Consider the following 12185-nt stretch of genomic DNA (forward strand, 5'->3'; position numbering starts at 1 on the left):
GTAGCTAATGATTTTCTGACTCACTCCAAATACTTTTTAGTCTCAGTCACTGTACCTGAAATCTCTGTAAAATGAGCCCATTTTCCCAAGTTCCATTTAGAAAAAAAGACAGTTAAGTGCACTCTGATGACTCTGGCCTTGACCTGAAGTTCTGCACACATCACACTGGCTCAAGCCACAGTGAAAGAGAATGGTCGAATGTATAATTTATAATGACTCAGGATAAATTCTGGGAAGAAGTCACCCTGCTTGATTTCTTTCTAAATTGCTGGTATGTTTACGATCCTGAGACCCTGCCTGTTTTCCTGGGGGAAGAAGAAGGAAAAAAAAAAAAAAAGAAGATACAATTAATTAATTCCAGGTAGAGGGAGAAAGTCCTAATAGAGGAAGAAACTGGATTATGTTTACTTCAGGTTTAAGGTGATTCAAAATTGAGGTTTTTAGGGTAAAAAAAAAAAAATAAGATCAAACTTAAAATTAGCAAAATAGATGCAATTCTATGATTGTTAATCACTGTCTTAAAGCCACAAGTCAGGTAACACTTTGAAAAATTACAAATATATAAACATCTGTCCTAAGATATGAAGTCAAAAGAAAATGTTACTCACAGACTAACAACCCACAAAATCAGCTTTTTGATATACAATGTGTGGCATTCAATAAAAAAGTGTAAGATACACAAATCAAAAAAATGCAATCCATCATCAAGAGAAGAAAGAGCCACCAGACCCAAACCCAGCAATTGCCAAGATACTGTAATTATCAGACAAGACAGCTGTCATAAATTTATTAAATTTCATAAATTTGCTAAAGAATCTAATGAAAAGATAAATTTGTGAACAGATGGGGAATTTCAGCAGAGATAGGAATACAAAGAGATAAATGGAAAGGTTACAAGTGAAAAATGCATTATCACAGAAGAAAAATTTTGATGACTAATAAGCCAGTCTATGCTAATCTGAAGACAAGGCTGAGCAGAGGAAAGATCTAAGAACATGAAATTAGGTGGAAAAATTAAACTGAAACAGAAAGAGAAAAAAAATTTTTTTTTAATTGCAACAGACAGGGCTGGCACTGTGGCACAGCAGGTTAAAGTCCTGGCCTGAAGCGCCAGCACCCCATATGGATACCGGTTCTAGTCCCAGCTGCTCCACTTCTGATCCAGCTTTCTGCTATGGCCTGGGAAAGCAGTAGAAGATGATCCAAGTGCTTGGGCCCCTGTAGCCACGTGCCAGACTTGGAAGAAGCTCCTGGCTCCTGGCTTCAGATCAACTCAGCTCCGGCCATTGCGGCTATCTGGGGAGTGAACTAGCGGATAGAAGACCTCTCTCTCTGCTCTCTCTCTCTTTGTGACTCTTTCAAAAAAAAAAAAAAAAATGGACAGAAGTAAGAGATTTCTGGAACAATATCAAACAGTGACCAGAATTTCAAAAGGAGAAAAGAGTAAGAATGGGGCAGAAAAAATATGAGAAAAGATAATGGCTGAGAATATCAACTTGTAGATCCAAGAAGTTTAGCTAAGCCCTATAAGGGTAAATATGTAGAAAATCATACCAAGGAATGTCGAAAACAAGAGATAAAGAAAAAAAAAATCTTCGTTAAAAACAGCTGAGCACCGGGGCCACGGCTCAATAGGCTAATCCTCTGCCTAGCGGCGCCGGCACACCGGGTTCTAGTCCTGATCGGGGTGCCGGATTCTGTCCCAGTTGTCCCTCTTCCAGGCCAGCTCTCTGCTGTGGCCAGGGAGTGCAGTGGAGGATGGCCCAAGTGCTTGGGCCCTGCACCCCATAGGAGACCAGGATAAGCACCTGGCTCCTGCCTTCGAATCAGTGTGGTGTGCCGGCCTCAGCGCGCCGGCCGCGGCGGCCATTGGAGGGTGAACCAACGGCAAAAAAGGAAGACCTTTCTCTCTCTCTCTCTCTCTCTCTCTCTGTCCACTCTGCCTGTAAAAAACAAACAAACAAACAAACAAAAAAAAACAACCAGCTGAGGGGGGCCGCCATTCACATGGGTGAATACCAGCTGCTCCAATGCTGATCCAGCTCTCTGCTATGGCCTGGGAAGGCAGTGGGGGATGGCCCCAAGTCCTTGGGCCCTGAACCCGCATGGGAAACCCAGAAGAAGCTCCTGGCCCCTGGCTTCGGATTGGCGCAGCTCTGGCCATTGCAGGCATCTGGGAAGTGAGCCAGCAGACAGAGGACCTCTCTCTGCCTCTGCCTCTCTGTAACTCTGCCGTTCAAATAAATAAATGACTCTTATTTAAAAAAAAAAAAAAAAAAAAAAAAAAACCACACACACAGCTGAGAAGGTGTTTGGTGGAATGGTAAGATGCCACATGGGATACTTGCATCCCATATCAGAGTGCCAGTTCCAGTCCTGGCTACTCTGCTTCCCAGCAGATGATGGCTCAAGCACTGGAATTCCTGAGACCCACATGTAAACCTGGGTGAAGTTCCTAGCTTCTGACTGCAGCCTGGCTCCTATCCAGCTATTGCAGCTACATAGGGAGCAAAGCAGAACATGGAAGATGTTTTGTCCCTCTGTCATTCAAATAAATCAATCTTCAAAAAAAAAAAAAAGATGCCACCTAGGGGCGGGTTGGTGTTGGGGCATAGAGGTTTAAGCTGCCACTTGGGAAACCCACATTCCACACTAGAGTGCCTAGTTCGAGTCCCAGTTATCCCGCAATTCAATCCAGTTTCCTGTGGAAGGAGTTTCTGGCTCCAGACTTTGGCCTGGCTCACCTGGGACATCTGTATCCCATATTAGAATACCCTTCCTGGGTTCCAGCCCTGCCTCCACTTCCCATTCCAACTTCCTGCTAACGCACACCCTGGGAGGTAGCAGGTAATAGCTCAAGTAGTTGCATTCCTGCCACCCATATGGGAAGCCTAAACTGAGTTACAGACACCTGGCTTTGGCCTGGCCTGGCCCCAGCCATTGCAAGCATTTGAGGAATGAACTAGCAAATGGAAGATCTCTGTCTCTGTCTCTCTCCCTTTCAAATAGAATGAAAAATAAATAATTTATTTGGGGAGGTGGGAGGAGGTAGGCATTGAGGCTCAAACAGTTAAGCAACTGCTTGGTACACCAGCATCCCATACTGGAGTGCCAATTCACATCCCAGCTACCTGGCTTCTAATAGAGCTTCCTGGTATTTCATTCTGGGGGGTAGCAGATCATTATCTCAAGTGCTTGAGCCCCTGCCGCTCACGTGGTAGACCCACATGGAGTTGAGTTCCTGGCTCTTAGCTTCCTCCTGACCCACCCTGGTTGTTGTGGGCATTTGGGGGGTGAACTGGTGGACAGAGAATCAATCTCGGGGCCGGCACTGCAGGTATAGCCACAGCCTGTAGTGCCGGCATCCCATATGGGTGCTGGTTCAAGTCCTAGCTGCTCCACTTCCAATCCAGCTCTCTGCTATGGCCTGGGAAAGCAGTGGGAGATGGCCCAAGTCCTTGAACCCCTACACCTACATGAGACCCAAAAAAGGCTCCTGGCTCCTGGTTTTGGATTAGCCCAGCTCCAGCTGTTGTGGCCATTTGAGGAGGGAACCAGCAGACAGACTTCTCTCTTCCTCTGCCTCTCTGTAACTCTGCTTTCAAATATATAAATAAATCTTAAAAAAAAAAATCAATCTGTCTTTCAATTAAATGAAAATAAATGTGATAAATAAATAAATCTTGGGGGGGATGATACATTACAAATAGAATAATGATTAGAAAGATGTTGACTTTTCTCCAAAGCAATTACAGATCAATTTTAAAAACATTTTAAAACAAAATGCCTTTTTCTATCACTCCACAGGAAAATGAAACAAGAGCAGAATGAGCCTCTCTAGAAATTAGCCAACTGGTCACAAACTGGTTAGCTTAGCTTAAAAGGAGGTGAAACGTTTCAGTAATACAAAGTAAGTTCTGGGATCTACTACACAGTATAGCACCTACAGCTAACAATACTGTACTGTGGGGACCAGCACTGTGGTTCAGGCAGGTTAAAGCCCTGGCCTGCAGCACTGGCATCCCATATGGGCGCTGGTTCAAGTCCTGGCTGGTCCACTTCTGATCCAGCTCTCTGCTAATGCACCTGGGGAAGCAGCAGAGGATGGCTCAAGTCCTTGGGCCCCTGTACTCATGTGGGAGACCCAGAAGATTCTGGCTCCTGGCTTCGGATCAGCTCTGCTCCAGTCATCACAGCCATCTGGGGAGTCAACCAGTGGAAGGAAGACTTCTGTCTCTACCTCTCTCTATAACTCTTTCAAATTGTCTACCTCTCTCTATAACTCTTGTCATTCCCTAAATAAAATAAATCTTAAAACAAAAACAAAAAAAAAATACTGCACCATATTTTCATACTTAAAATTACTAAAAAGGTAGATCTCAGTTAAGCATTTTTAGCCAAAAGAGAAAAAGAAAAAAAGAAAGAAACAGTACAGTGTCCAGTGGTATGTCCCTGGCCCAGCCATTGTAGCCATTTGGAGAGTGAACCAGAAGATGAAGATCTTTCTCTCTCCCTTCTCTTTGCTGCTCTTTCAAATAAATAAATAAATCTTAAAAGGGGAGGGGAAAAAAGAAAAACCACACAATACAGTTGGCTCTTCATAACCATGAATTTCACATCAGTGGATTCAACAAAAGACTAAAACTATTTGGGGGAAAAAATGATGTCTCTATTAAACACGTATGCTTTTCTTGTCATTCCCTAAACAATATAACATAACATTTGTAATATATCAGGTACTATAAATAATCTATAAATGATTTAAAGCATATGGAAGGATATATAGAGGCTACATGCAAATACTATGCATTTCATACAAGGAATATGAGCATCCAGGAAATACAGCATCCACAATGAACCATGGAATCAGTTCTCCTAATAGGTAACAAGAGATAACTATATCAGTAAAGGTAGCAGAGAAACTGATGTGTGATGGGTAGTTTTATGCTTTGATGGTGGTAATAGTCTCATGAATATATATTTATCCCCAAATTATCAAGATGTATACTTTAAACATATTTAGCTATTTATATATCAATAGTATCTCAATAAAGTGGTTATAAAATGGGGAGGGAAGAGCACAGAAGGTTGGGGCACAGCAGGTTAAGCCACCATTTGAAATAGTCCTGACTGTTCTTCTTCTGACCCTGTTCGCTGCTAATGCTCCTGAGAAGCAGTAGATAATGGATCAAGTATTTGAGTTCCTGCCCCACCCATATGGGAGACCCAGATGGAGTTCTAGGCTCCTGGCTTTGGCCTGGCCCAGCCCTGGCTACTATGGCCATTTGTTGAGTGAACACGCAAAGAGAAGATCTCGATCACTCTGCCTTTCCAATAAATAAATCTTTAAAAATAATACAGAAGAAGGGGTAGTTCAGTTTATTAAGTCCTGTTACTGAGCCCTATTTTTTCCTAAACTATAATCTTAAGGCATTTTTACTAAAAGAGTAATTTTTTTGGTTAAACATTTTTTAAAAATCCTTTAAAAGGTACTTCTAGAAAATAATCCTTTTTTGATTAAACAAAAATGAGTTAAAAATTAAAGACAATCGGCCGGCGCCGCGGCTCACTAGGCTAATCCTCCGCCTTGCGGCGCCGGCACACCGGGTTCTAGTCCTGGTCGGGGCACCAATCCTGTCCCGGTTGCCCCTCTTCCAGGCCAGCTCTCTGCTGTGGCCAGGGAGTGCAGTGGAGGATGGCCCAAGTGCTTGGGCCCTGCACCCCATGGGAGACCAGGAGAAGCACCTGGCTCCTGCCATCGGATCAGCGCAGTGCGCCGGCCGCAGCGCGCTACCGCGGTGGCCATTGGAGGGTGAACCAATGGCAAAAGGAAGACCTTTCTCTCTGTCTCTCTCTCACTGTCCACTCTGCCTGTCAAAAATAAAAAAAAAAATAAAATTAAAAAAAAAATTAAAGACAATCAAGGTTTATGTTGTGGTACAGTGGGTTGAGCTGCTGCTTGAAATGTTCGTAATACATAGCAGAGTGCCACTTCAAGTCCTGACTACTCCATTTCCAGCTAGATCCCTGCTAATGCACCCTGGGAGGAGCAGAATGATGGCTCAAGTGCTTGGCCTCCACCACCCACGAGAGACCCAGAAAGAGCTCCAGGCTCTAGGCTTCAGCCTGGCACAGCCCTAGCTACTGTTGGCAGCTGGATAGTGAACCAGCAGATGGAAGGTGGCCCCCATCTGCCTTTCAAGTAGATGAGAAAAAAAGGAGGGGAAGGGTAGAAAGTACAAGGCTCCCAGGCTCTTGATCTAACCTGAGCCAATAGTTTGTACTTTATACAATGTATGGACAATATCTCAAAAAGTCTTCAAAAAATAAAACTCTGGGGCCAGTGCCATGGCTCACTTGGTTAATCCTCCGCCTTGGCAGGCGCCATGGCTCACTTGGCTAATCTTCTGCCTGCAGTGCCAGCACCCGGGTTCTAGTCCCAGTTGGGGCGCCGGATTCTGTCCCAGTTGCTCCTCTTCCAGTCCAGCTCTCTGCTGTGGCCCAGGAGGGCAGTGAGGATGGCCCAAGTGCTTGGGCCCTGCACCCGCATGGGAGACCAGGAGGAAGCACCTGGCTCCTGGCTTCGGATCGGCACAGCGCGCCAACCATAGAGGCCATTTGGGGAGTGAACCAACGAAAAGAAGATCTTTCTCTCTGTCTCTCTCACTGTCTAACTCTGCCTGTCCAAAAAAAAAAAAAAAAAAATCCTCCACCTGCGGCACTGGCATCCCATATTGGGGCTGGCGCCATGGCGCAGTAGGTTAATCCTCTGCCTGCGGTGGTGGCTCTAGTCCCAGTTGCTTCTCTTCCAATTCAGCTCTCTGCTCTGGCCTGGGAAAGCAGTGGAAGATGGCCCAAGTCCTTGGGTCCCTGCACCCACATGGGAGACCAGGAAGGGGCACCTGGCTCCTGGCTTCAGATCAGCTCAGCTCCAGCCATTGCAGCCATTTGGGGAGTGAACCAACGGAAGGGAGACCTTTCTCTCCGTCTCTCCCTCTCACTGTCTGTATCTCTACCTCTCAAATAAATAAATAAAATCTTTAAAAAAAATGGAAGGAGTAATATCCATAGTTTCCTGGATCTCTAATTTCAGCACTGTAAGACCACATTGAACTTAATTTCCTATGCTCAGGTGACTATGAGATGCCTGTTAAATATTTTCCACCTGGGGCAGGCATTTAACCTAGCAGTGGAAATATTTGCATCCCCTATCAGAGAACATCAGTTCAACACCCAGCTCTGGCTCCTGACTCTAGCTTCCTGATAATGCAGACCCAGGGAGGCAGAAGTAATGTCTCAAGGAATTGGCTTCTAGCGGATGGAAGACCTCTCTCTCTGCCTCTGCCTGTCACTCTGCCTTTCAAATAAATAAATCATTAAAAAAAAAAAAAAATTGGGTTCCTGCCACCCATGTGGGAGACCTGGATTGTGTTCCCAGCTCCTGGCTAAGCCATTGTGGACATTTGGGGAGTGAGCCAGCAGATGGGAGGTCTTTCTTCCTTCTTTTCAAATAAATACTTTTAGAAATTCCCCATAGTCCCTTAAGTTTATTCCTTAAACTATTTGATATCTAAAATATATAATTCTCTCCTCTAAAACCCCAACTAAAGCTACTGAACTCTAACCAGGGGACTACATACTTAGAGCCCTACTGAAGCAACAGCAGCATGAGGAAATAAAAAAAAAAAAATCTCTCTCAAACTTTACTCAAAGTTTTACTTAAATAATTTTGGTTAGGAATTTAAGGAGGGGCCGGTGCCTAAGCTCACTTGGTTAATCCTACGCCTGTGGTACTGGCATGCCATAAGGGCACCGGATTCTATCCCGGTTGCCCCTCTTCCAGGCCAGCTCTCTGCTGAGGCCCGGGAAGGCAGTGGAGGATGGCCTAAGTGCTTGGGCTCCTGCACCAGCATGGGAGACCAGGAAGAAGCACCTGGCTCCTGGCTTCGGATCAGTGTAGTTCTGGCCGAAGTGGCCATTTGCAGGGTGAAACAACGGAAGGAAGACCTTTCTCTCTGTCTCTCTCTCTCTCACTGTCTAACTCTATCTGTCAAATAAATTTTTTAAAAAAAAGGAATTAAGGGAGATGGAAGAAGTTTTTTTTTTTTTTTTTTTTTTTGACAGGCAGAGTGGACAGTGAGAGAGAGAGAGACAGAGAGAAAGGTCTTCCTTTTTGCCGTTGGTTCACCCTCCAATGGCCACTGCGGCCGGCGCATCGCGCTGATCCGAAGCCAGGAGCCAGGTGCTTCTCCTGGTCTCCCATGCGGGTGCAGGGCCCAAGCACTTGGGCCATCCTCCACTGCACTCCCAGGCCACAGCAGAGAGCTGGCCTGGAAGAGGGGCAACCGGGATAGAATCCGGTGCCCCAAATGGGACTAGAACCCGGTGTGCCAGCGCCGCAAGGTGGAGGATTAGCCTGTTAAGCCACGGCGCCGGCCGGAAGAAGTTCTTTAGAAGAAAAAAGAGACACCTTAGAGTCTCCTCTCTAGACTGTTAAGCTGGAACACATAACCTGAGGCCTAAATTATTTTCAAACCAATCAAAAAGACCGGATTCAAAGTTTCAAGATAGGTTTATCTTGGGGCCCAATGCTGTGGCTGCAGTGCCGGCATGCCATATGGGCGCTGGTTTGAGTCTTGGCTGCTCCACTTCCGATCCAGCTCTCTGCTATGGCCTGGGAAAGCAGTGGAAGATGGCCCAAGTCCCCGGACTCCTTCATCCATGTGGGAGACCCGGAAGAGGCTCCTGGCTTCAGATAGGCACAGATCTAACAGTTGCAGCCAACTAGGGAGTAAACCAAAGGATGGAAGACCTCTCTCTCTCTCTGCCTCTCCTCCTTTCTGTAACTCTGACTTTCAAATAAATAAATAAATCTTTTAAAAAATATATAGGTTTATCTTTTGAAATAAGATTGTAACTTCAACTTTTTAATTTTTGCTAGTTTCTCTCCAGAGGCCTTTCCTGTGTCCTTGGCTCTGTGCTTTCTCTTCCCTTGAAAAAATAATCCAGAGGTAACTTCAGATCTGCTTCTCTGGTAGTATTCAGAAACTCTGAAAGAGTCCTGTAATATTCCTTAACAACAGGAGCTAGCTTACCTGGAAGATCTGCTGCCTGACCTGTTAGGGAACGCTAACTCCAGAGTCTGAATGACTTAATTCCCAAAGGTTTTAAAACAAAATATAGGCAGATTATATATGTAAGTATATGTAAAATGGCATTGAGAATGTAAATGCTGTTGCAGAAAACACAGAAGCCAAGTTGAAACCACAGTGGCTGCAGGTGTACTACCCTGACCCAGTTGAGTGATGTTGTCAAGCAATCAATAACTGAAAAGAGCTCAAAACACATGCTATCTGCTGGGCAGTCAGATAAGTCATTCTTTTTTTGTTTAAGATTTATTTATTTGAAAGGCAGAACGACAGAGAAAGAGAGAGGGAGAGATCTTCTATCCATTGGTTCATTCCCCAGATGGCAGCAATGGCCAGGGCTGGGCCAGGCCAAAGCCAGGAGCCTGGAACTCCATCTAGTCACCCACGTAGATGCAGGAGCCCAAGTACTTGGGCCATCTTCCACCACTCTTCCACATTATCAACAGAGAGCTGGATCAAAAATGGAGCAGCCCATACGGCACGGCAGCATTGCAGACAGCAGCTTAACCAGCTGTACCATACACCAGCCCCTGAGAAACTACTATTTTCAAATGCAAAACTGTAACCACTATTACTGATAATGCTCTAATGTATTTATAGACTTTCAGAAAAATTATTTCCGGGGGCCGGTGTTGTGGTACAGCAGGTTAACACCCTAACCTGAAGCGCCGGCATCCCATATGGGCGCCGGTTCGAGACCTGGCTGCTCTACTTCCAATCCAGCTCTCTGCTATGGCCTGAGAAAGCAGTAGAAGATGGCCCAAGTCCTTGAGCCCCTGCACCCATGTGGGAGACCCAGAAGGAGCTCCTGGCTTCGGATCGGCACAGCTCCAGCCGTTGCAGCCAATTGGGGAATGAACCAGCAGATGGAAGCCCTCTCTCTCTCTCTGCCTCTCCTCTCCCTATGTAACTCTGATTTTCAAATAAGTAAATAAATCTTTAAAAAAATTACTCCCTTTGTGGAGTAGGGACTAAACCCAAATATTACAAAGCATTACCTAAAGTGTTAAAATTTTCACACCACGCAAGAAAAAGAGCTATGACCAAGGAACAGGAAAGAAATGATGGACTTCCTCAAAACACTCCTAAACAACAACAGAAACAGATAGCCCCTTTAATCTACCATTAATAATTTCAGTTACAATAACCAGACTCTACAGCTTATCTATTTTAACAAATACTTCAAGATTAAAATTATCTAAAGATCTCTGGATGTATATGCTACATTGCTGTACAACTTTACTTTTTTCAAACTATTCATTTAAAGAGACAAAAAGCAGCACTTACTTAAAACTATGCTAAGTGATTTCAAACTCTGATAAATTCAAAACTTAACTCACAATATCTAACAGTTTACTTACCATGAATATCTGCACCCAACTTCTTAGAAGCCATTTAGAACCTGGAAGGAAAAAAAAAAGTTTGTGTAGGTGCATGATACCATGAGGAGGTAAAAACGAACAATTACAAGAAAATTCAGACTATAAAAAAGAAACCAGCGGCCGACGATGTGGCACAGCGGGTAAAGCTGCTGCCTCCAGTGCCAGCATCCCATATGGGTGCTAGTTGGAGACCTGGCTGTTCCACTTCCAATCTGGCTCTCTGCTATGGTCTGGGAAAGCAGTAGAGGATGGCCCAAGTCATTGGGCCCCTGCACCCGCGTGGGAGACCCAGAAGAAGCTCCTGGCTCCTGGCTTGGGACTGGCACAGCTCCGGCCACTGCAGCCATCTGGGGAGTGAACCAGCAGATGGAAGGTATCTTTCTCTCTCTCTCGCTCTCCCTCTCCTCTCTGTGAAACTCTTTCAAATAAATAAATACAGAAAAAAAAAAAGAAAGAAAGAAAGAAAGAAAAGAAAAGAAACCAGAACATCAAAGGTTTCAGGAATGATATAGCCCTCAGTCACTTTTTTTTTTTTTTTTTTGGACAGGCAGAGTGGACAGTGAGTGAGTGAGTGAGAGAGAGAGGTCTTCCTTTTTCTGTTGGTTCGCCCCCCAAATGGCCGCTACCACCGGTGCACTGTGCCAATCCGAAGCCAGGAGCCAGGTGCTTCTCCTGGTCTCCCATGCGGGTGCAGGGCCCAAGCACTTGGGCCATCCTCCACTGCCTTCCCGGGCCACAGCAGAGAGCTGGACTGGAAGAGGAGCAACCAGGACTAGAACCCGGAGTGCAGGCGCCACAGGCGGAGGACTAGCCAAGTGAGCCGTGGCACCAGCCATTCACTTATTTTTTAAAATGTTTATTTTCATCTGCATGAAAAGCAGAATGACAGAGAGGGAGGGAGAGGAAGTAGGAGAGGGAGGGAGAAAGGGGGAGAGAGAGACAGAGAGAGAGGCTTTTCATCAATCCACTGGTTCACTCCACTAAAAGCCCCAACAGCCAGGTCTGCGCCAGGCTAAAGTCAACAGTCTGCTCCTCCAACCTGGTCTCTTCCATAGGTGGCAAGGGCCCAAGTATCTGAGTCATCTTCTGCCTTCCCAGGTGCATCAGCAAGATGCTGGATAGGAAGTAAGTAGCTGGGTCTCGAACCAGTACCAGCTATGGGATGCCACCATCACAAGCAGCAGTTTAACCCACTGCACCACAATGTTGGCCCCACTTCTCTTAATGTTCCCAAAAACAGGCAAAATGGGGGGGGGGGGGAGACCTGGGGGTGGAAATTGATGTTTTTAAATAAAATATGTCTTTCTGAAACCTGCATGCTCTGGGGTAAAGAAATTGGAAAAGCATACTAGCCACTAAACAATTTATATGATAATACAAAAAAAAAAAAAAGATGAGTATCTTCCTGATATAAACTACAAATATTCCAATACCAGGGTAAGAAAAAGATATCACTTTTTTCACTTAAACAAATATAGATCTGGATAACGATAGCTGTTAAGATTTAAATCTCTGGGAGCCAGTTTGAGTGTCCCAGCTCCTCCTCTTGTGATCCAGCTTCCTGCTAAAGGGCCTGGGAAAGCAGAGGCGGATGACCAAAGTGGTTGGGCCCCTGCACCCACGTGGGAGACCCAGAAGAAGCTCCTGGCTCCAG

At 45.3% G+C, this 12185-nt stretch overlaps 1 protein-coding gene across 3 annotated transcripts in view; it reads right to left on the bottom strand.

Annotated features, from left to right (window-relative positions):
- The window catches only part of UBAP1 (ubiquitin associated protein 1), a 71008-nt gene that overhangs the window by 26950 nt on the left and 31873 nt on the right, over window positions 1-12185 (bottom strand). For all 3 annotated transcript variants that reach the window (XM_062208053.1, XM_062208054.1, XM_062208055.1), the window contains one exon: window positions 10511-10551. In XM_062208053.1, the coding sequence (XP_062064037.1) occupies window positions 10511-10544 (34 nt within the window). In that variant the 5' untranslated portion in view covers window positions 10545-10551. The remainder of the gene's footprint in view (window positions 1-10510; window positions 10552-12185) is intronic.

This window comes from Lepus europaeus, chromosome 12, assembly GCF_033115175.1.
Source record: "Lepus europaeus isolate LE1 chromosome 12, mLepTim1.pri, whole genome shotgun sequence".
NCBI lineage: Eukaryota > Metazoa > Chordata > Mammalia > Lagomorpha > Leporidae > Lepus > Lepus europaeus.